General features: G+C 46.9%; 2 protein-coding genes across 14 annotated transcripts in view; both read right to left on the reverse strand.

Annotated features, from left to right (window-relative positions):
- Positions 1-5,215: 5,215 nt before the first annotated feature.
- LOC147007965 (F-box/LRR-repeat protein 4-like) overlaps positions 5,216-25,127 on the reverse strand; it is a 310,036-nt gene continuing 290,124 nt past the window's right edge. For all 4 annotated transcript variants that reach the window (XM_085866181.1, XM_085866180.1, XM_085866179.1 and 1 more), the window contains 2 exons: positions 9,722-9,899; positions 5,216-5,723 (listed from right to left, as the gene is read on the reverse strand). In XM_085866181.1, the coding sequence (XP_085722307.1) occupies positions 9,834-9,899 (66 nt within the window). In that variant the 3' untranslated portion in view covers positions 5,216-5,723; positions 9,722-9,833. The remainder of the gene's footprint in view (positions 5,724-9,721; positions 9,900-25,127) is intronic.
- Positions 21,976-25,127, reverse strand: part of LOC147007966 (ubiquitin carboxyl-terminal hydrolase 1-like) — a 12,411-nt gene continuing 9,259 nt past the window's right edge. For 5 of the 10 annotated variants that reach the window (XM_085866124.1, XM_085866123.1, XM_085866116.1 and 2 more), the window contains 4 exons: positions 24,410-24,834; positions 23,488-23,783; positions 22,823-23,020; positions 21,976-22,606 (listed from right to left, as the gene is read on the reverse strand). In XM_085866124.1, coding sequence (XP_085722250.1) covers positions 24,471-24,834 — 364 coding nt within the window. In that variant the 3' untranslated portion in view covers positions 21,976-22,606; positions 22,823-23,020; positions 23,488-23,783; positions 24,410-24,470. The remainder of the gene's footprint in view (positions 22,607-22,822; positions 23,021-23,487; positions 23,784-24,409; positions 24,835-25,127) is intronic. The other 5 variants (XM_085866122.1, XM_085866121.1, XM_085866120.1 and 2 more) reach the window with 5 other exon arrangements.

Consider the following 25,127-nt stretch of genomic DNA (forward strand, 5'->3'; position numbering starts at 1 on the left):
TTAATTTAGAATTATGTTTTACTTCAAAGTTTGAAACGGGGGAACGCTAGTTGCGCTGAATAAACTTGTTTATACAACCCTCGAACGGATCGACCGACCCAATGTTCTCCAAAGCTGAGCGGAAAAAAAGATTTTTTTCTTTTTTAATTTAAGGAAAAATTCGTCCAGTGTCACGCGTGTAAAAACAAGGACAAATGTGTCCAAGAGCAGCGTCAAGGTTTTGTCGGCGAAAAAAAACAACAACAACAACTTCCGATATTTCGTCACGTGCCTTGATTAAGCCAATAGCGAGACCCTTCAGAGTGTATTTTCGTATTTACTAAATATCGTGTACTTACGAAATAAATAATGTATTTACGAATTTACAATACATTAAATGGAATAATCTTTAAATAGTAACATGAACTTTTCGAAACTTTAAAGCAAATGTCCGAATATATTCAAAAGTTCATGATAGACGCTCTCAAAAGGCACCATGAATGCGAGGATGTGTACAGGTGTTTAGTATTTAAGGAGATCCGGATCTTATCTATACAAGAGCCGAGTCCAAGAGATTAAGGTTTTGTCTTCACAAGAAGAACAAGAAGAACAACAACAACACCGAGCTCTCTTCAAGCAGCGTTCGCTACGCGAGACGCTGTGAGATGCTGCTAAATATTTGATTTGGTTTTTTTTTTCAAAATACATTTATTAATTTGTATATATATATATATATATATATATATATATATATATATATATATGGACATTTCAATAAAAATAAAAAAAACGTTTAATATTGTATGTAATAGTTCTGAGATCACCTGGATTTGAGTCCATGTGAGCTTCTGCGATCCAGCAGCGTCCACAGGTGAGAGTGAGTGAGTCAGTGAGTGGCTGACTAGGCTGACTATAGCTACCGCTTGAGCCAATCACAAGGAAACCAGACACAGGTGGAGGCCATTCAGCCCGTCATGCCTCCGCCGCATCAACACCACACTCATTTATCAACACAAGATCAAAAGAAGAAAATACAAAGTTATTTTTTCTTCTTCCTTTTCAGGGGAGGGGGCATGGACTTGTGTAAAAAAAACGCACAACATCAAGCACACAACCCCCCCTTGAAGAGACCCGCACCAACAGGACTCCGCACACAATCACCCATCAATGCTCAAACTACCCAAAAGTCCTGTCAACATCCCCACACCCATCTATCTCCATAACCTCCAGGTACCTATCGAATTCTAATTTAAACTTATCTACTCTTTCTGCTCTGCCACCACCTTTCCAGGGAGGCCATTCCATGCATTAACTACTCTCTGAGTGAAAGTCCCATGCCTTACTACCATCTTAACTCTCCTCGTCTTTACTCTCAGGAATATTCACTCTGTTGAATAATTAACCGACACTTATTTTATCTTTACCTTTCACGATCTTCAACATCTCTATCATATCTCCTCATAACCGCCTCCTTTCTCGTGTATAAAGCCGTCTCCTCCAGTCGCTCATCGTAGCTGAGTCGAGCTACGCCCAGAATCAATCTAGTAGCCCTACACTGAACCCTCTCTGTGGCATCGATGTCCTTCGTGAGTTGCGGTGACCAGAACTGCACACAATATTCTAGATGTGGCCCTCACTAAATTCCTGTACAATGTGAACACCACCTCTTTTGATTTATAATTGATCCCCCTCCTTGTACAGCCTAAAACCCGATTTGCTTGACCGAAAGCTGCCTGGAACTGTGTGCTATCTGGTTCCCTCCTGAATCTATTACCACCCCCAGATCCTTCTCCTGTGTGACACGCTCCAAAATTACCCCTTACATCCTGTAATCTCTATTTTCATTGTTCTTTCCAATCCCCAACACCTTACACTTGCTCAGGTTAAATTCCATCTGCCAATCTTTTGTCAAATCTATACAAGTATCAATACTTTGCTGTATCTGATCACCACCCGCTCTGTTATCCACCTCACCTCCAAGCTTTGTGTCATCTGCAAATTTGGAAAGCTTACTCTTTACCCCACTATCCAAATCGTTGATGTAAATAATGAATAGTTATGGTCCGAGTACTGATCCCTAAGGTACCTCACTACTTACATCCTCTGAGCAAGTCATCCTCCCACTCACAGCCACTCTTTGCTTCCTACCACTAAGCCAGTTTGCAATCCAGTTAGCTACATGACCAGCCACTCCACAGCCCTCACTTTGGCTAACCAACTCCGATGTGGTACCTTATCAAATGCCTTCTTCAAGTCTAGATTTACGATGTCCACTGCCTTTCCCTCATCACCCAATCAGACACTGCTTCATAGAACTCCAAACGATTTGTTAAACAGGAACTACCTTTGGTAAACCCATGCTGACTCCCTTTAATTAGTTTGTATTTATTTAAATGGGTCCTCATCTGGTCCTTCATTATTGTCTCCAACACCTTCCCCACAACCGAAGTCAAACTAAGTGCCAATTATATAGTTTCCCAATTCTTCTCTGGATCCTTTCTGAAATCATGGTGTTACTTTTGCTACTCTCCAATCCTCCGGGACCTGTCCTGACTCCAGGGAACTATTGAAAATATCCGTTGACATCTCGCTTACCTGCTCAACCACCTCCATCAATACTCTCGGGTGTATATTATCTGGACCCGGAGCCTTATCTACTCTTAGATTACCTTGCTGTTCCTTTACTTCCTCCACTCCAACCTCGATCTTCTGTAAAAGCACTTCCTCACCTCCTTCATAGATACTTTCAGCTATTGATAATTCTCCTGACTGTTCTTGTGTAAAAGTTGAAGAAAAATTGTAAAAATCTTGTGTAAAGTTGAAGAACTAACCCTAACAGCGTATGAGACAGCTGCCGCGATCGCTGCGGAAATGCAAACGGCGTCCTCCGTCATGCCGGCAAGCTGGGAGCAACGATTCGCATTTATTGCCACATCTGATGCAATGTAAATGCTCTAATGGCGGCGAGGAGCTCCATTTGAAAGTGTTTATTGGATAAGTGTAGGTTTTTGATGCCAAGGGTCGATAATAAAAAAAATTGTGTTGGTGTCGAGGTCAGTGATCAATTTCAAATGAATCGTAGGATGGAGTAAAACTTCACCATCCACGGCTTCAGCACTCGCGGATCTGCTTGTCCGAGGTGTAGTCTCTGTATATCTGTTGGTATATCTGGCACACCACTTGATGCGCCGTCCTTTCACGGCAAAACAGAGCTGCTCGGCTGGGAAGGAACGCGTCCTCTGCCACGTACACATTTTGAAGTACCCGGGTGTCCGCCAGCGTGATCTCTTTGTAATTTATTTACATTTGCTGTAAAAAAAAATTCCCTTAATCATGCCTCCTGAGTGTACAGTGAGTGGTGATGGGAAATCGAGTGCACTGAGACAGAAGAAAGTGATGATTTTAAGTCAAGAAGTGGAATTGTTGGATCGGTTGGCTCGAGGTGAAAGTTCAGCTTCAGTAGCGAGGTTCGATGGCATGAAGTCGTTTGTGCGCGACATTAAGAAAACTGAGGCTAACATCCAGGTAAGTTGTTCAGGAACTACGTCTGCAAGGGCGAAGTAGACATTTTAATCCGTGGTCCACACGTGGATAGAAAATGGATGAGGCACTAATTGTGCGGATCGAAGATCAGAAGCTCCAGCAGGTTTGCCAACTCGTTATTTTAGAACATTTATCTTCCAATCCTGTTGGCATTTTGAAGAAAACAAAATTTGTTCTTTTTAAAATATTTTTTAGTGGGGACTGAAAAAACATCCCCACATCCACTAAGGAATGGGGTCGGGGATCATTTAATAATTACCTTTGATATAACTACAAAGGCTTAGGCACTATATCCATCCATCCATCCATCAGGACCATACTCTGTGCAGAGCATTGGTGCTGCCGAAGCAGTGTCCTTGGCTGTTGGACACAATCCTGGACGGGTCGCCACTCCGACACAGGACACCAGCATGCTGGCACTCATTTTGCCGACATCGGAAGGATGACAAGAAGAGTCAACCCCACCTGGTATTACTTCAACAGCCAGGGGGAATTTGAACTCAGGATCCTAGGATCTCAAGCCCACTACCCTGACCATTAAGCCAACACCAGGCCGAGGCACTAAATAGAGTGATTAAAAAAACAATTCCCCAAAAATTAAACTTCGTTTTTCAAAATTTTGAAACAATTATTTTCCCTAAATCACTCACTGATGAACTTCTGAAAGTTTGACAAAGATCCGTTCGGCCATTTCTGAGAAAAATGTCGTCAACTTCTCTCTTATCGTCCAGTCAATGAACCCAAACACGTCACAGTCGCGTATAAATGGACCCACACAGGTCACAGTCACGTGTAAATGAACCCACACATGTCATCACCAAGTGTAAATGAATCCAATTTTTCTTTCAGATCTACGAGGATCTATGTATATCATGATCTACTGCAAGGAAAAGCAGCACTGAAGGAGCACGTGAGGCCCCAACGACCTACTGATTCACGAAAACGACTCGATGATTGAGATGAAGGTTAATAACAGCTATTACCAACGGATACTGGATTTTTCTGGATACCAATCAGAACAGCAAATTATTTATTTCATTTCCGGAGAACAGACTACAGTTGAGATTTGCATAATTAATCTAAAAGCACAACTAACTGGTGTGTTTGAGTCAAGCCTGGTATTCCAAGCGGCGACTCCTCGATCTCAGTCCAGGACAACCTTGATGTGCCCCGTGCTAATTTTTCACCAACATGCACAACGAAATATGGACTCACCCACAAAGACTGTCAGACTCTGTGTCATAATAGCTTGAGCATCAGCTCTGAGTCCTGCAGGTAGGAAGTTCAATTCCGACAGTAGCAGAATCACACGACTAAAAATGGTACGCTCTGCTTTCCATGCTGGACGCTCGGCATTTGAAGTATATAGCATGGACAAACCCGTGGGTTGGAATCCATGATGAGGAGGAAATCTCTCCTCAACTGCCCCACTGAGTGCGGCGAGTAAAGTGAAGTCAAAAAAGATGGCAGTGCCCCCGGGAAGTGACGTCACTCACCCCAAGCTCAGTGGCCGTGCTTGTGCGAAATTGTCCGGTGTTGTCTCGTGTATTTGTCTGCACGTGTGTGCACAATTGGTGTTGCAGATTCTCCACGAACCTTGGACCAGATGTAGAAAATAAAACTAAGAGCCTTTGCATCTGATGTCAAAAGCTGCAGGGGTGAAAGGTGAAAGAATAACACTCCAAGAACGGTGTTGTGAGTTTGGTAACATTTATTGGCACATTTGCCTATTTGAACATTCACTCGATTACACTGATAGACAAAAAGCTGTCCTTTCAGTGAATTTCCAATTAAACAAACAAAAAAAAATCTCAAAACTAAATATTTGATAAACGCGCTGATAATATTACACTTGGAGCTTCGGCTTTAAGTTCATTTATTCGACGATCCTCACCGACATGATATAATCGATTTCTCATCCATGGATCAGAGACAGAGCGCTGCTCAGGTGTTTGCAGCTCTGAACGGGTCACGTGACCTCACCAGTTGTCAGTGTATTTGATGGAGACGTGTGGAAAGCTATCTGTGAGTTGGACGGCCACTGGTGTTGATGTGCTTTATGGAGACGTGTGGAAAGCTATTGGTCAGTCGGATGGCCAGCGCCTCATCCACCTGGAGGCAGAATGAAATGTCGAGGAAGCGCATGTGCTGACAGGTATCAAGCAGGTGTAAAACCCCTCCAGGGGTCACCAGCGGAGTGCCTGCCACACGCACGTGGATATAATCGCTCCGATGAGTGACAAACTAAGGTGAAAATAGCTCAGTCATCTGGAGCTTTTGTATACAGTTAACACAGTTGTAAACTACAGTACAACGGCACTCGGAAGAGCACTTACATACACCAGGCTGAACAGTTTACCCAATGACAGGTCGGATCTGGACCTGGACCTCCAAAATCGAATTTGCTTGTTCTTGTCATCTCCGCAACTCATCCACCAAGATTTGCTCGAACTCTGCCACAACTTTTTGAAATATCACGTTTTATATGCTTTTTAGCCCCATCTCGCAATGGTGGATAATCACTTTAATAAAAAAATTTTTAATTGTCACATCCTTCCGTTTCCGGTTCTTGAGCGATGGTGGCGGTTCCTCATCAGGGTCTCCGCCGACTTTCTCAAAGATAAGTTTTCCGGTCGTTTTTGGCACGTTTTAACTGTTATTTTGTTATCTTTGTGTTTACTGTGTGTTTCCAGTTCAGTCTTGTGTTAAAACTTGTGCTAATTGTGGAGTTTTCGTCTTCTTTTCATATCCGGTTTCTGAGATTGGCAAAACGATGACAAAAAAACTCTTTTTTTTTCAGACCGCCATTTGACCTTGATCTTTAACCTGGAGGGGTATGAGGTAAATTCAGCGGAAATCTCGGCTATCTCGAGAGGGCAATATCCTCCTGGTCGGCCAAAACTCAGTCGAGTATGTTGAAAAATGTAAAATTCTCTTTAACTCGATCATGACCATAAAAATTCGGGCAAGATAAAAAAACAACAACCGTTAACCTTTTTATTCCCATTATTAATGGAAATATTTCATTCCCAAAGTCCCAGCCGGCTCCAACATACAGCTCATTGGCAGAAAAAAAGGAGAAAAACGAAAAAACCTCCATAGTTGTTTTATACTCCATTTTTAAGTTGGTGAAATCCGCCATTTTTATGTTCGTGAAATCCGCCATTTTTATGTTATCCGCCATTTTTATGTTGGTGAAATCCACCATTTTTCTGTTCGTGAAATCCACCATTTTTATGTTCATGAAATCCACCATTTTTATGTTCGTGTAATCCACCATTTTTATGTTCATGAAATCCGCCATTTTTATATTCTCCGCCATTTTTATGTTCGTGAAATCTGCCATTTTTATGTTATCTGCCATTTTTATGTTCGTGAAATCCGCCATTTTTATGTTATCCGCCATTTTTATGTTGGTGAAATCCGCCATTTTTATGTTATCCGCCATTTTTATGTTGGTGAAATCCACCATTTTTATGTTCATGAAATCCGCCATTTTTATGTTATCCACCATTTTTATGTTATCCACCATTTTTATGTCTGTGAAATCTATCATTTTTATATTCGTGCAATCCACCATTTTAATGTTATCCATCATTTTTATGTTATCCACCATTTTAATGTTATCCACCATTTTTATGTTGTCCACCATTTTATGTTATCCGCCATTTTTATGTTATCCGCCATTTTTATGTTATCCACCATTTTTATGTTATCCACAATTTTTACGTTATCCAACATTTTTATGTCATCCACCATTTTCATGTTATCCGCCATTTTTATGTTATCCACCATTTTTACGTTATCCACCATTTTTATGTTATCCGCCATTTTCATGTTATCCGCCATTTTTATGTTATCCACCATTTTTACGTTATCCACCATTTTTATGTCATCCACCATTTTCATGTTATCCGCCATTTTTATGTTATCCACCATTTTTACGTTATCCACCATTTTTATGTTATCCACCATTTTTATGTTATCCGCCATTTTTATGTTATCCACCATTTTTATGTTATCCACAATTTTTACGTTATCCACCATTTTTATGTTATCCACCATTTTTATGTTATCCACCATTTTTACGTTATCCACCATTTTTACGTTATCCAACATTTTTATGTCATCCACCATTTTCATGTTATCCGCCATTTTCATGTTATCCGCCATTTTTACGTTATCCACCATTTTTACGTTATCCACCATTTTTATGTTATCCACCATTTTCATGTTATCCGCCATTTTTATGTTATCCACCATTTTTACGTTATCCACCATTTTTATGTTATCCACCATTTTTATGTTATCCGCCATTTTTATGTTATCCACCATTTTTATGTTATCCACAATTTTTACGTTATCCACCATTTTTATGTTATCCACCATTTTTATGTTATCCACCATTTTTACGTTATCCACCATTTTTACGTTATCCAACATTTTTATGTCATCCACCATTTTCATGTTATCCGCCATTTTCATGTTATCCGCCATTTTTACGTTATCCACCATTTTTACGTTATCCACCATTTTTATGTTATCCACCATTTTTATGTTATCCACCATTTTTACGTTATCCACCATTTTTATGTTATCCGCCATTTTCATGTTATCCGCCATTTTTATGTTATCCACCATTTTTATGTCATCCACCATTTTCATGTTATCCGCCATTTTTATGTTATCCACCATTTTTACGTTATCCGCCATTTTTATGTTATCCGCCATTTTTATGTTAGTGCAATGTGTGCACGGCCCATTAGAGAGTCTGACACGAGAGTGGAAGACCATGTTGATGTGGAACATTTTTTTCAAAATACATGTTATGGTTGTGTGGTCGTGCACAACCACACCGTGGAATGGCACAGCGATTTCAAACGATGAGCTATTACAAATGGATGAAGTGCAGACACATTGAAGACTCACCACGATCACAATGAAATGTTAGAACTGCAAACAAAGGACAATTACCCAAACATTTGTCCTTCACGTGTCTATTTTTACCTCCGCCAACGAAGGTAAACGGAGGTTATGTTTTCATCACTGTTTGTTCTGACGAAAAATTGAAAATCTTCATCATGTCGGCCTGTCTCATTTGTTTGTATGTGTGTATTGTATGTACGTCTGTGAGTGCGATCACTCGCGAACACTTTCTGATATCTTCGTCAAACTTTACCAGAGGATCCCGAAGTACAAAAGGGAGGCTGCTAATGTTTTTTGACAACAGATGTCAAAGATCAAGGTGACAGTGACATAATTTGTATAAAACCGATGTGACCAAAAGTGGTTGCGCAACGTGACGTCAAACGACACAAATGAGTTGGAAAACATCACCCACAAATTCTGAGCAGAATTGAAAATCCTATCATTATTAAAAATAACAATTTCTGTCGGGGATGGGGGACAGATGACGCGTTTCCAAAATGGCAGCAATCCAGACGTATAACGTCGTTTCCATGACATCGAAGACGCACATGTTAAAGTATAGTGAGGGGGGGGACATAAAAGATGATAACTCGGAAATGCTTCAAGATATAGTCATCAAATTGCAACCATGTTCAAAGGTCAAGGTGACAGTGACGTCACAGGCATGATTTTCATCATACCTGTTGGGCAAACGCTTGACACCTTTTTCTTTGTCTATTTGTTTGTCTGTCTGTGGGCAGGATATCTCAAAAAGTTTTCAATGGATTCGGACCTCACTTGGGAGACAGGTTGGGTGTGTGATAAGGGCAAAATGATTCAATTTTGGTCATGATCCAGATCCGGATACTCGAATTTTTCAAAGTAATTCTTCACCCTTGAGAGATATGGCCAAAACGATAAGAATATAAAGACATATATATATATATATATATATATATATATATATATATATATATATATATATATATATATATATATATATATCACGATATCCCAAAACGTTATATGGATGGATTTGGACGAAACTCGGGGGATGAGTTGTGTCGGTGACAAGAACAAGCCAATGAGATTTTGGTTCAGGTCCTGATGAAGATCCAGCCTATCAGTGGACGACAAAATGTAGACTGTTCAGCCAGGAGGAGGTACGCACTCCACCGAGTTCCGTTTTCGTTTCTACTTGCAATTTTGATTTTCCCTCCACATCGAGAAACCTCTGTGATCCTCTTGGATCCATCCACATCGGTTGCCATAATCCCCTCAATTACCATACCCAGTATGTCCAGGTGTTCCAGTAAAGGGCAGTAATTGGCGAGCGATTCGAGGTCAGTGTCGCTGACGGAGCGGTTAGCCGTTAACACCAATCGGCGTAGTCTGGGCATCTCTCACACCATCTCACTGAGAGTGCCACCGTCTGCCTGCACTTGCTCACACCAACCAAGGTCCAGGTCCTGTGTGGAGCAGCTTAAGTGTGGAACAATTAAATCACCATAAGTATTGCGTGCACTTTTTAACTTCCTATTAATCCAAGTCCTGTATTGTACAATTAGAGAGGCATTATAGCCACCAGAATGTTTCCGAAAAAATATAACTTGACAAAATAACAAGCCCAACAAAACTGTTCAGTATTATTAAGACACTGGAAGGAAGAAAAAAGGGGATTTAAAATGATGAGGAAAGGGAAGGGAAGGGGGTGTGATGAGAGGAGGAGAGTTGGTTGTTGAAAGTCACAAGATAAATGCTGTATAAACGAGAAGGGCACTCGGTGGAGCGCATACCTACACCAGGCTGATCAGTTTACGTTTTGTATCCCACTGAGAGGCTTAATATGGATTCGGATCTGGATTAAAATGCAATCGGCTTCTTCTTGTCAACCAGCCAACTCATCCACCAAGTTTCGTCCGAATTCATCCACAACTTTTTGAGATATTTTGGTCACCAACAAAGAAACACACAGACAGACAGATAGACGGGCGTCAAAACATAACGTCCATCCACCATCGGTGGCGGAGGTAAGAATAATGTTGTGGTTTTGGAAACTTACCCCAAGGGAAGTGCGCACATGGATACGTCGGTTACCCGAGGATGACATATTTCATTCGTCTTCGCGTGGAAAACGTTCACATAAAACCGAGCGGTGTTATTCGTCGGCCTCGACGGTTCGATTAATTATCGGGCTTCTTAGCCCACGGCCAACCCTTTACGTGAAGCAAGATGGGGATTCAATGAAAGAAATGACGAAGCGAAGCGGGAAAACAGTTCAACAATAAGCACATTTATTTCGCGATGAACGGAAAGCACACATATACAATTCCACCAAAAGCACATGTAAAAGAAGAAGACAATGCAATATTACACAAAAAGCAAATGCAACAATGCAGATCTAACCGACTACCGGGCACACGGCAACACTTATACAATTTTACTTCACAGACGGCGCCGACAACACATATTCCCAAAGCAAAAGAAAAGAGAACCACCCTCCAGGATGAGGGGGGTAGACGGGCCTGGGGCCGAGACCGTGTCGGGCCTACCCGTCTGATGATGTGACGCAGAGCGGCGGTGGCGCCTCAACTCCGCGGGCCTCGCGGACAGTGTCTGGTAGGGGGTGGGAAGGGGGCCCCCTTTGTCGCACTATCTCAGCGCGGGGGGGGGGAAACAGGTGGGGGTTGCTGATGCTCCGGGAAAGGAGGATTTCACAAACTCTCGGGTCCCACGACGAGCGTCTCCACCACGACCTCGGTCGCGCCGCCGGCCTCTCCCTCCGCAGTTCCCCGAATCCGACTCGAGCACCCCCTCAACCGCCTTCGCCGCCTCTCCACAGCTTCGTCCTCTTCACTCCGACTCCGCGAACTCCCAACTGCGAACTCCCAACTGCACTCTGCCAACTGCGAACTGCCCACTGCTGACGAACGCAGTCCTTTTTATAAGCCCCATGGCTTCGCTCTTTTACCCTTGACCCTCTGCTTCCGACCCTTCACCTCTCTTGCTGGCTCCCCATTGGCCCGAGGAAAAGTGGGCGTGAATGCTTTTTGATCCATGAATTTGCATATAGCGACCGCCCTCCAACGCCCTGGAGGCGGGGCCAAATCGCCCCTCGCCCACCGATTGGACGGAACAAAAGTGGGCGTGAGTCGTTTTTGATCCGTTTTTCTTCGGAAAGTCCGTGATGTTTTTGAACACGCTGCTCGGTGCGCGCCCTACACGAGTCCAGCATCGGTGCCCACGAGTGGCGCGAGATGACGGTGATGTGATGGTGGCGAGTTGTGACGGTAAAGGTAGTAGCGGTTGTGGTGAAGCGGCGTTGTGGTTGGTGGTTGTTGTTGTGATGGCCGCGTTGTGTTTGGTGGTTGTTGTGTGATGGCTGTTGAGACGTGGTTGGTGGTGGTAATAATGGCGGCTGGTCCAAAATAAAGATAGTAAAAGAAAAACGGCTATCCTGAAGAGTCGCAGCCCTCATGAATGACATTTATTCCCTCTAGACAATGGGTTTGGGCCTAACTACACATATACTTACCGAGATATCTCACCTAAGGGACCTGAATGGTGGTTTGCGAATTTGGTCAACCACAACAATATATATATATATATATATATATATATATATATATATATATATATATATATATATATTGTTGCGGTCTTCGCGCCCGCCGGCGTGCGACGGCCACGTAACTCGAATCGCGGCACGTCGCCCACCAGACGGACAATCCAGTCGTGACCCTCTCGGACTAACGCCGGGAACCAGTCACGGGTGGACCTTTCGGTCTCACCGCGATCGAGCCAATCAGCCCCCGCGTGGGATAGGGTTGCTCGCCAAATTCGAACTACCTAAGTACCCACGCGGAGGGTAGACCGGGCGATCGCACCTCGCCGCAGGTCGACTTCGGACACGGGCCACTTAAGCGACCCGTTCCGTACTATCAGAATAACCGAGCGGTGTTATCGTCGACCTCGACGGTTCGATTAATTATCGGGCGTATTCAGCCCACTACCAACCCTTTACGTGAAGCAAGATGGGGATTCAATGGAGGAAAAGACGAAGCGAAGCGGGAGAACAGTTCAACAATAAAGCACATTTATTCGCGACGAACGGAAAGCACACAAATACAATTCCACCAAATGCACACAAAAAAGAAAACACAATTCCATTTACACAAAAAGCAAACATAAAAGTGAAAACACAGTGCAGAGCTAATACCGACTACCGAGCACACGGCAACACTTATACAATTCTACTTCACAGACGGCGCCGACAACACATACCCAAAACCAAGGAAAAGAAATCCCCCAAGAATGGGGCAGGCCTGAGGCCGAGACCGGGTCGGGCCTACCCGTCTGGTGATGAGACGCGGAGCGGCGATGGCCCCGCAACCCGCGGGCCTCGTGGACAGTGCCTGGCAGGGGGTGGGAACGGGGCCCCCTTGGTCGCACTATCTCAGCGCGGGGGGAAACAGGAGGGGGTTGCTGATGCTCGGGGTATAGAGGATCTTTATTATCCCTGGTGTGCGTCTCCACCTCGGCCAGGTCGCGCTGCCGGCCTCCCTCGGGCATGCAGCTCCTGGCACCGACGCGAGCACCCCCTCCCTCGTCCGACTCTCTTCAGCTTCTCCAGCCACTGCAGGCTTCGGGCTCCAGACTTCCACACTCGTCCCCTCCGTTCCGACTCCTTCTCGTTCTCGACTCCTTCTCGTTCTCCTCTGCGACTCTCCCTCGTTCTGGTGTGCGACTCTCTCGTTCCGACTCCTCGTTCTCGTTCTGCTCACTCTCTTCTGACTGACGAACACCGTCCTTTTATCCCCCCGTAACTTCGCCTTTGACCCCCTCCCTTTGACCTTTCACCTCGCTCCCCATTGGCCCGAGAAAAAGTGGGCGTGAAGGCTTTTTGATCCACAAATTTGCATATATCGATCGCCCTGGGGGCGGGGCCAATTCGCCCCTCGCTCACCGATTGGACGGCAAAAAGTGGGCGTGTGTCGTTTTTGATCCGTTTTTGAAGCAGAAAATCCGTGGTTTTGTACACGCTGTTCAACGTGCGCCCCACACGAGTCCAGCATCGGTGCCCATGAGTGGCGCGAGATGACGGTGATGCGATGGTGGCGAGTTGTGACGGTAAAGGTCGTGGCGGTTGTGGTGAAGCGGCGTTGTGGTTGGTGGTTGTTGTTGTGGTTGTGATGGCGGGTGGTCCAAAATAAAGATAGTAAAAGAAAAACGGCTATCCTGAAGAGTCGCAGCACGTATAAATGACATGTATTCCCACTAGACAACGGGTTTGGGCCTAACTACACATGCACTTACCGAGATACCTCACCTAAGGGACCTGAATGGTGGTTTGCGAATTTGGTAACCACAACACTACCCCCTACCCTTTTTACAGACTCGTCCCGAGTCGTCAAATTTTCGTGTGCCATCATGTGTAGTTTTCCCCTAGTACACTTTACCTACGGATCCCTGAGTGCGACATTCATGGTATTCGTGTCCCCAAAATAAATAACCTGAGGGCTGCGTAACTATCTAAACAAACTCACTCATACGGACGACTTAAATAAAATTGCCGGCGCTAAGACATACATGCCGGGGGCGCACTCATATGTACAGTACATCTTAACCTTAACTTACAAATTTTACACTAAACCATGGCCCAGGATCATTGAACTCTGCAAAAAGAAAGCAGTTAGCAGGGAGCCAGGCTGCCCACATGCAGTCTCTGGCTCAAAACAATGCAGGTGACAGGGAACGTGGCTGGCTGCTCACACGCAGTCCAAGGCCTTCCCTTTTGAACTGAACGCAGTGAACCACAACGGTGCATGGGCTGCACAAACGCAGTCTCCGTGCCAGCTCAAGTGGCACACGCAATGAGCACAACGAATGGATGCATGAACACAAACACGGTGCACGGGCCGCCACTGCAGGCCCGTGTTGTAGCTGCCACAGGGCAGTTCTCGCAGCTTGCAAACTGTTGCTTTCTAATCCTGGCGCACATGGAAATGAACAGGGGGGGCAAAGCAAAATTGAACGGGGCTGGTGAACATGGGCAGTGGGCATGGCATGGCAAAGGTGCAGGCAACACAGCCCGCAGAATAAGGCCGCTGCAGGCAAACTCAGCCCGCAGAACCAGGCCGGCACAGGCCTCGAAGAAAAACAGCCAGCAGATGAACTGGCCGGCACAGGCCTTGCAGAACACAGCTGCCGATGAAGTTGGCCGGCCTCCGCCTTGAAGCAAAACACGGCCAGCCGATGAAGTTGGCCAGCCTTTGCCGTTCAATGGAGGTTGGTGGAGGGAGTGCGGTGGTGCTGGCCACTTGGAAGGCGGGCTCGGACCTACCTACCTGTCTCCCTCCCAACCTATCGCCTTTGCCTGTCACTGTACATACCCACTCCCTTAATTTGTCAAACCCCAATTTAGCCCCAACTTATTTTTTTTGTTGTTTTTATTTTTACTCCCCCACTATAAATCGTCCCCTAACCCCCTTTATCGTCCTTGTTCGGCTAACCTATCCTGTCACCTAGCCTACTCCCAACCCCTACGTTCCCTTCCCGGAGGGGAACAAGGGAGAGCTAACGTCCTGTGTCGAGGCCCAACGAAGCCTCAGAATGGCCTCCCCAGAGTTCGGCGATCTTAACACCAAGTGGGTCCAGCGGCCCACAACGACAGCGAGGGGATGGATGGTGCGGAGGGGTACATCTCCTAATCTATCCTAACCATTTAACTGTTAAACTACCCCGGGGCTTTCAACAAGCGCCTCTCGCTTAAACTATTGGTTCTAACAACCCAGATTCCCGTCGCCTGTGTTGGTGTCCTTACAATTTCGGGCCTCGCCCCCCAATTTTCTCTCCGTGCCCTCACACGGTCTCCTGGCTGGGACACGTGGCTCCCTTTGGCAGGCACGACCCTCTGCCGAATCTCCCGCTATGGCACCCCCGGGCACTACACTGCCTCCGAGCCTACCAGCTCCCTAACACCGGGGAGTGCCCCCCATGGCACCTCCCCTGAAACGCACACGTGGCAGGCCGGCCTCCCGGCCCCCTTTCCGCGGGTCACCCGGCCCCACTACACTGCCCACGCGGCTAATGGCGCCCCGGGCCCCCGCACCAAGCAGGCGCACCCGTGCCCACTACTCTATCCCGGCCCCCCATGGGCCCATGGCCTACCGCGGCCGACTAGCCTGGTGCCCGGGGTACCCACTCAGCGATACTCACCTTTCGCAGCCACGCTCCCAAGCCCGTCAACAGGGCTCCTGCACCCCTCCAAATGGGTCTCGAGCCTACTTTCCCACCAACAGCAAAACGACCTCCATTTTTCAATTTGACTAACCCCGCTAACTCACTCTACACTGACCCCGGGGTCCCTTGGGCGGGAGTCACTCCTCCCCCCAATCACTCATCGCACCATGCATTCCCCATTCACTCCACACACACAGACCCGCTGGCCTCACTCACTCACCAAGCACATGCCTCACAACTCATAACTCACCAACTCTTCAACACACACACCACCGAACTCTGCCATCCTCCTAACTACCTCCCCAAACTAACTCGTGCTCCCACGTCGTCCCTTACACTATAGCACGTTCCATTTAACACTACGTAGCTAAACTACGTCCCCTCTACACATTCACAAGTCTGTCACTGTCTCCAAATAAATCATTTCATTTCCCAACCTAAATCTGGCTACAATCCCTCTAACTAATCCATTCCACGGACTCCATGAGGACTTACCCCTGCCCCATGAAGTCGGTCTAACTAAGCTAACCCTTCCCCCTAACTAGTTTCCATCCTGTGCCCAGGTAAGGGGGTCTTCCACACCTTGCCCAGGAATCCTGTGCACCCAAAAGTGAGGCTTGTTTTCTCTTTTTTTTTTTTCATGCGCAGCACCAGCGCGGCAACTCAGAGCTCGCGCACTTTGCACCTGCCCGTGACGTCATGCAGCTGCACGTGTTCCTCGTCCCTCCTTGGACGGTACCATCCGGCAGAGATACCCCTCCTGCCGGATTCCAACCCCACGTGCAGCCATGGCGTCACCGTGTGCATAAAAAAAAAACACAAGCCCCACGTCTCGAGGGGTTCCCCACGCGAACACATGTGCTTTGCCCGTTGGAGCTTAACACACACGATCGCGTGGAGAACCCGTCCGGTCCAAATCCGTTTCCTGCCTAAACTTTGTCCGTCCGCGGGATCGGCAAATCCACCGCGTGCGTTTCCGGACCGGGACTTCACTCTCGCAAGCGAGCACGTGGTGGTCTCGTGCGTTGCACAGCACGAACCGCGTGCTCACTGCTGGGTGAACCCGGCACGGTCCTCGAAACAACTACAGCCGCTACTCGGCTTTCTCTCCTCTGTCGCCGTCTCCGTCGCCATTCCACACACGCATACCTGCGTGTCACGACGCACACAGTCCACACCATCACATTCACACGGGGAGACGCGGCTGCGTGCTCCCGCATGCCAACCGACATCTCCCTCTCATACCGCTCTCTCACACACACGGTCTCCCTGGCACACAGCGACCTTGCACACGGCCGTTCACTCACGCGTGCCTCACTACTCACACAAACCATACTACTCACACGTGGTGCTCCATTCACTCGCCGGGGCACTCACCCGCGGTGCCTCACCCACACACGCGAGGGCACTCAACCGCTGTGCCTCATCCACACACCGTGCCTCATCCACACACGGTTCCTCACCCACACACGCGGGGGCACTAACCCGCGGTGCCTCATCCATACAGGCCGTTTCACTCACACACACGGCCTCTTCCACACACGGTTCCCCATCCACACCCGGCGTGCTGGGAAGCACGCACTCTGGCACCATCGCCACCACACCACTCACACACGGGGTCGCTTCCACACACGGGGACGCACTCACACCTTGCACCACACACACAGGGACAACCACACTGGGGATTCGTGTCCCCACAAGGGTCTCCGGGGCCTCTATACCCCCCAAGCTCTCCGTGCACCCGTCCACAGCACTCCTCCTCTCAACCTCGCAAAGCACGACCGAACTCACCTGGTCGTGACTCACCTCAAGGGGGCATACTCCCTCCCCTCGTTCCTGGAGGAGGCCATCCAGGTGCTCGCACCGGGTCCCTGCACGCTCCGCGAGCTCACCCCCATTATCCTCCACTACCTCCGTGTGTGTGTGCGCGTCACTTACCCCGTCTTCCTCGTGTAGTCTTTCCTCTATTTTTCTATCTCCCGTGTCTCTGCCAACTCTTCACCCTTTACCTCCCTTGTCTCAACTATTATTTCCTTTGTCACGGCCTTCATGCCCGCCTGCAGGCATCGGCCCATGTTCTGCGTTTCACCCCGCAGCTTTTTCGTTTCTTCCTTCATTTGCTTGTTCATGCCTTTCATTTCGTTTATAAATTCAGTTGTGTTTGCATCCATCTTCGTTTTTACTTCGTCCATTTGCTTGTTCATGTTCGCAATCATCTTCGCTGTCGTTTCCGCATACATTTTTGCCAGCATGGTGTATAGCTGGGTCATGTCGGGTGCGCTTGGGTGAGCCGTTTCGGCAGGGGTCGGGGAAGGGTTTTGGTGGAGAGGGGGGGGGGAGGTGTCATACACCGCGGCCGCTGCCGCACCCACCTCAGGTTCTGGGTTCAGTTGGGCGAGTCCGTGTTCCTGCACAATCAACATTTCCTGCTCGGGGATTCCATCCTGGACCATGGATTCTACATTACTACACATATACATTTCTAATACCCCCGGCTCCCGCTCGCCTTGAGACGCCATCTTGCTTCTCGTGAAGGGTTAATTTCGCTCGCTCGTAATTTGGAGGGAATCGGGGGTCGCTTCTCTCACCCCTGGACCGATTCCCGTGAATTTAGCCGGAGACAGGAGAGCCCGTTTTCCTGTTCTCCGGTACCAGTGCCGCGAGGAGGGCGATGAGTTTATATCCCACTCCTGACACCAGTGTTGCGGTCTTCGCGCCCGCCGGCGTGCGACGGCCACGTAACTCGAATCGCGGCACGTCGCCCACCGGACGGACAATCCAGTCGTGACCCTCTCGGACTAACGCCGGGAACCAGTCACGGGTGGACCTTTCGGTCTCACCGCGATCGAGCCAATCAGCCCCCGCGTGGGATAGGGTTGCTCGCCAAATTCGAACTACCTAAGTACCCACGCGGAGGGTAGACCGGGCGATCGCACCTCGCCGCAGGTCGACTTCGGACACGGGCCACTTAAGCGACCCGTTCCGTACTATCAGAATAACCGAGCGGTGTTATCGTCGACCTCGACGGTTCGATTAATTATCGGGCGTATTCAGCCCACTACCAACCCTTTACGTGAAGCAAGATGGGGATTCAATGGAGGAAAAGACGAAGCGAAGCGGGAGAACAGTTCAACAATAAAGCACATTTATTCGCGACGAACGGAAAGCACACAAATACAATTCCACCAAATGCACACAAAAAAAGAAAACACAATTCCATTTACACAAAAAGCAAACATAAAAGTGAAAACACAGTGCAGAGCTAATACCGACTACCGAGCACACGGCAACACTTATACAATTCTACTTCACAGACGGCGCCGACAACACATACCCAAAACCAAGGAAAAGAAATCCCCCAAGAATGGGGCAGGCCTGAGGCCGAGACCGGGTCGGGCCTACCCGTCTGGTGATGAGACGCGGAGCGGCGATGGCCCCGCAACCCGCGGGCCTCGTGGACAGTGCCTGGCAGGGGTGGGAACGGGCCCCCTTGGTCGCACTATCTCAGCGCGGGGGGAAACAGGAGGGGGTTGCTGATGCTCGGGGTATAGAGGATCTTTATTATCCCTGGTGTGCGTCTCCACCTCGGCCAGGTCGCGCTGCCGGCCTCCCTCGGGCATGCAGCTCCTGGCACCGACGCGAGCACCCCCTCCCTCGTCCGACTCTCTTCAGCTTCTCCAGCCACTGCAGGCTTCGGGCTCCAGACTTCCACACTCGTCCCCTCCGTTCCGACTCCTTCTCGTTCTCGACTCCTTCTCGTTCTCCTCTGCGACTCTCCCTCGTTCTGGTGTGCGACTCTCTCGTTCCGACTCCTCGTTCTCGTTCTGCTCACTCTCTTCTGACTGACGAACACCGTCCTTTTATCCCCCCGTAACTTCGCCTTTGACCCCCTCCCTTTGACCTTTCACCTCGCTCCCCATTGGCCCGAGAAAAAGTGGGCGTGAAGGCTTTTTGATCCACAAATTTGCATATATCGATCGCCCTGGGGGCGGGGCCAATTCGCCCCTCGCTCACCGATTGGACGGCAAAAAGTGGGCGTGTGTCGTTTTTGATCCGTTTTTGAAGCAGAAAATCCGTGGTTTTGTACACGCTGTTCAACGTGCGCCCCACACGAGTCCAGCATCGGTGCCCATGAGTGGCGCGAGATGACGGTGATGCGATGGTGGCGAGTTGTGACGGTAAAGGTCGTGGCGGTTGTGGTGAAGCGGCGTTGTGGTTGGTGGTTGTTGTTGTGGTTGTGATGGCGGGTGGTCCAAAATAAAGATAGTAAAAGAAAAACGGCTATCCTGAAGAGTCGCAGCACGTATAAATGACATGTATTCCCACTAGACAACGGGTTTGGGCCTAACTACACATGCACTTACCGAGATACCTCACCTAAGGGACCTGAATGGTGGTTTGCGAATTTGGTAACCACAACAATATATATATATATATATATACAGGGTGTCCCAAAAAAATATACTCACATTTTGACTCCTCATAACTCATTGAATTATTCTTTTTTTTCAGATCAAATTGACCTTAATAATGGCAGAAGTACGACTTGGTGTTGAAGAAAGAAAATTTATCATAAAGTGCTACTGGAAGCACGAAAACATCATGGAAGTGCAAAGACAATTTAGAAAACATTTTCACAAAAATCCACCAACGCGACGCACCATTGCTCGCATCCGAGATAAGTTTGAAACAGATGGAACTGTGCATGACATCCAAAAGGAGCGTTCAGGAAGACCACAGTCATCAACCACCCCCGCAAAGGAAAATCAATTGCTGGAAACCCTCCACCGATCCCCACGGAAATCTGTCCGACAAATGGCTCTTGAGACAGGAATCCCAAAATTAATTGCCCATCACATTTTGAAGCGAATTAATTGGAAAAGTTACATTCAAACATTAATCCACGCTCCAAATGAAGACGATCCTGACCGGAGAGCTGAATTTTGTGAGTGGTACCTGGGCAAATGCGAAGAAGATGCAGCATTTCCATCCAAAATTGTTTGGAGCGATGAGGCCAGCTTCAAGTTAAATGGCTCAATTAACCGACACAATTGCACCTACTGGGCTCCTGAAAATCCGCATGTTACTAATGAACACCATTTAAAGTTACCAGGGGTTACTGTGTGGTATGGGACATCAGCATTGGGCTTCCTCGGGCCATTCTTTTTTGACCAAACTGTCACTGGGGATGTTTACTTAAACTTGCTGCAGGAATCCGTCGGTCCACGTGTCGAAGAGATATTTGGTGACGAAGAGATTTACTTTCAGCAAGATGGAGCACCTCCCCATTACCTACCACCGTGATGTAAGGGCCAATCTCGAAGCAACTTTTCCGAACAGATGGATTGGGCGATGAGGTAGTGTTGAATTCCCTGCGCGTTCCCCAGACCTCACTCCAATGGACTTCTTTTTATGGGGATATCTCAAAGATAAGGTTTACGGCTTAAAACCAGCAACAGTCGATGAGCTGAAAGAGGAAATTGAAAGACAATGTCTTGCAGTTCCAAATGAAATGATTCGTGACGCTGTTGAATCCATTGGTCCGCGTTATGGGCTGTGTTTGGAACGTGATGGTCGTCAGTTTAAACATTTGTAAACATACATTTAACCATTAATCTTGTTTCCAAGTCAATGAACAACACATTTATTATCATTTAAAGAGTGAGTACATTTTTGGGGACACCCTGTGTATGTAAAAATCCCTGCGCAGACAGTAACCATCTCCGATTTTGAAAATTCCTCCGAGAAAAAAAGTTATGACGTCAAAATATCTCTGCTAATGGAAATCGCCGAAAAAAGTATCTCCGAAACGAGGCAAGCTTTTTGAATTCTGTTTGTGGGAATCGAACAGGACATTATCGGAGATGAATTACCGCACATATGATACATCACTATGACGTCATATCAATTTTTATCATGTCATTCCTATTTTTTGACATTTTTTGTTTCACAACCCAGAGTTTTCATCGGATCTCCGTAAAACTTGCCATGTATATGCAGAAAGCCCACGCGCAGGCAGTAACCATCTCCGATTTTGGAAATTCTTCCGAGAAACAAAAGTTGACGTCATAATATCGCCGATAATGTAAATCGCCTATACCATTATCTCTGAAACTTGGCAAGCTGTTTGAATTTTGTTTGCGGGAATCAAGCCAGGCATTAGCACGGATAATTTATCGCAAACCTGATACATCACAATGACGTCATATTCGTTTTCATGACGTCATCATGAAGAGGACGAGGATCTTAGCTCATTTGAGATTGTTTTCTTTATCAAGACAAGTGATGCAAAGTACAAAAGAATTTTTTTTATTTGTTCTTTATTTGAAACACAAACTTTATGTACATTTTTAATTGAAACAAAATCATTTTACTGATTTAAAAAAATAAAACATCAAGTAAAATGTAAACATTTCAGGAGCCGTTTCCAGGTTGTTCTATTGATTCCAATCTCGCGTCTCGGGCTCGGATAGTTTTAGGCCTCCATGGTTTTTCTTTTTCCCACAATTGTTTCCTCTATACCCACTTACCGAGTTTCCACCCCCCTTGCCCCATTATTCACTGCCCTCGTTTTAATTCCCTCCTTTTCTTTTTGTTTTGTAAAATTTAAAACTACAAAAAAAAAATTATTTCCTCTTCTCCATTCTTCTTCTTCTCCCCCTCCCCCGAGCAATTTAAAAACTGGTTGATGTTTGTGTGTGTGTGTGTTTTAACCAAGCCCGTGCCACGTCCACTGAGAAAAATAAATATATAAATATATATATATATATACAATAAAAAAACACACAAAAACTTCAAAAAAAACCACTTTATTTAAAAATATAAAATAATGAATTTAACATCATCTTCTTCTGATCTTGTGTCGATGAATCCTTGCGGTGTTGATGTGGCGCAGGCAACAAGGGCTGAATGGCCTCCACTTGCGTCTCGTTTCCTTGTATAAAATGAGAAATCACAATCAATATCACAACAGGAACAAGCAAAGGACAAAAGTGCATCATTGTGTGTTTATATTTTAAGAGTGGGACATCACGATCAATGTAAACAAGGCCCATCAGTGCGGCACGGTTTTCATCATCGTTTCGTGTATTCATTGATCATCCGTCACATCCGCCATTTCCCTTCTTTTCGGGCTTCCTGGTTGCCTCACCATTGTTCCTGCAGGTCTGCTCATCACGTGATCCTTCCACGTTTTCCTTCTCTTGTCCGTGGGGGTTCGGAGTCATCGGTTCCCCCCTTCGTCGTGCTCCTTTTCGGACTCGCTTCCCTGCGTTGCACGACGCCATGACGAGCGGCACAACTTCCGGAATCCTCGAGCAACCTTTGAATTCCAATTGAAAAAAAAAACCTGACAATAAGGGAAAAGAAGCACGTGTTTGTTCACATTGCCTTGTACGTCGGATCCAAGTTCCTGCACATGTGCACGACGCAGCAGCCGTCGGTGTGGACGACCGGGGATGAGTCAGGTAAATTGGATTCGGACTCTGAACCGCACTTTGTGACGTCTGAGTAAAGATAATTACATGCATTTAGCTTGAAGCAAAGTCTGATACCCGACTTGAACCTTCAATGGGCACACAATGATGTCCCACCTCATCTGACAGCAGCGACAAGTTGGCGTAACACGAGGGGCTTACCCAACGCAATGCCCCCCTGTTATCAGTGCACTGGTGCTCATGTCACTGATCTCAGAAGGATGTCAAGCTGAGTGAACCCCACCCGATGTTGATTCAACAGCTGACAGGAGCTCAAACTTAAGACCTTGAGATGTTAAGCCAGTCACCTTGACCGTTAAGCCGAAACCAGGTTACGTACCTGGTTGAGCAATGGTGCTCTGCTGCTCAGAATGACGTATTTGTTCTTCTCCAAGAATTCGGCGACCTCTCTGAGGTCAGAACTCAGAAAGGGGAAACGAAACAGAATGTGAAATACAAAACATCAACTTGGTCATTCCGATCGATTCCTTGCTCATGACCATTAAAAAAAAAACACAATCCTTTTCCTTTAACGGGTGGAGTCTCACCTGCAGGATACTGTTGAGTAAGCAGGTGTTTCCCAGGCTCACTGGGCCGGTGAACTGTGTGGCCATCGTTCAAACGGTCAGACGGACACTAATTTGAAAAGACAGGACAACAAGGTACGGTTTAACAAGGAAAACCGAACAAAAACACAAACAGCAACACACAGGGACAAAAATATAACAGAGAGACACGACGGATCTCGTCCAGAAAGATCCGTCGTGTTCAGTCTCCATTCTTCCCTCCACGGCTTCAAGACGGCTATTCCCCCTCTCGCTCAGGTCATCCCCCATTCCATACTCATGATCTTTTCTCTCCCAAATTACCCCATTCCCCAGCACTTGCTTTTTCTGGCTATTGTGATTTTTCCCACTTCTCCTTAACCCCTTTTCCTTTGTTGTCGGTTGTTTTGTTATGTCCACCACCGAAGGTGGACGCAGGTTAAGTTTTCACCCCTGTTTGTTCGCCAGTGAGTGGGATACCTTAAAAAAAAACTACGGATGGATTTGGACAGAACTTGGTGGACGGGCTGGGTGTGTGACAAGGACGAACTGATTCGATGTTGGTGAAGAATCCCGATTCGAGGGTTTCAGCGATTCTTCACCAGTGAGTGATGGGACCAAAACCTAGATGGAGCACAATATCTCACAAAACCGAGATGGAGCTCTTCCATGAGCCTCGATCATGCACACAGGATACAAAAAAGAGAAAAAGGTCACCTTCTTGTCTTGTCTCCGTCACCTTGTCCAGCGGCTATCGACCCATGGAGAACGTTCTGAATCAGTTGGTGCGCTTGTAGAACACCAGGTACGGTGTCTTATCGTGCACACCTGCTGAGCTAAGAATCTTCTGCATGTCGTCATCTCCCATGACCGTGACACGTTCATCGTTGAAATGGACCCATTTGTCCCTCCTGTCAAATGCACCACGTCCTTCCGGACGAGCGGCCTCTGTAGTCGTCTCGGTGTTGACGTACGTGGTGTAATGTCCAGAGTTGAGGCCTCGACCCGCGTGCTCAATGATAGCATGGAGTGTGTACCGGGGGTCCGCATCATCGGCGAGGCACTCGGGGGAACACCACCTTCTGAGCGAGAGGTGCTCGGGAATGGATGTGGAGACTTCCAGCTTGGATGCTTCACCCTTCCTGCACAGACACATGAAAGGGTGGATTGTTTGGACAAACAGCAACAACTCACAGATATCGGTGGATTAAATGAGGGATGACTGGCAAGTTTATTTCAATGGAGATCAATCTAGTGATATGACGCTTACCTGCCCCCACCATTATTAATAAATACTTAAATATTAATGGATTATATATTTAAAAACCCTCCGAGATTCTCTAATATTGTCACCACTGACCCAACGTTTGCAGGCTGACCTGAGATTATCCTTGATATTGGGAAGGTTTCAGCTTACGACACAAAATTAAACTGA

The sequence above is a fragment of the Eptatretus burgeri genome, chromosome 23 (genome assembly GCF_056783735.1).
Source record: "Eptatretus burgeri isolate ZD-2024b chromosome 23, Ebu_testis_v1, whole genome shotgun sequence".
Classification (NCBI taxonomy): Eukaryota; Metazoa; Chordata; class Myxini; order Myxiniformes; family Myxinidae; genus Eptatretus; species Eptatretus burgeri.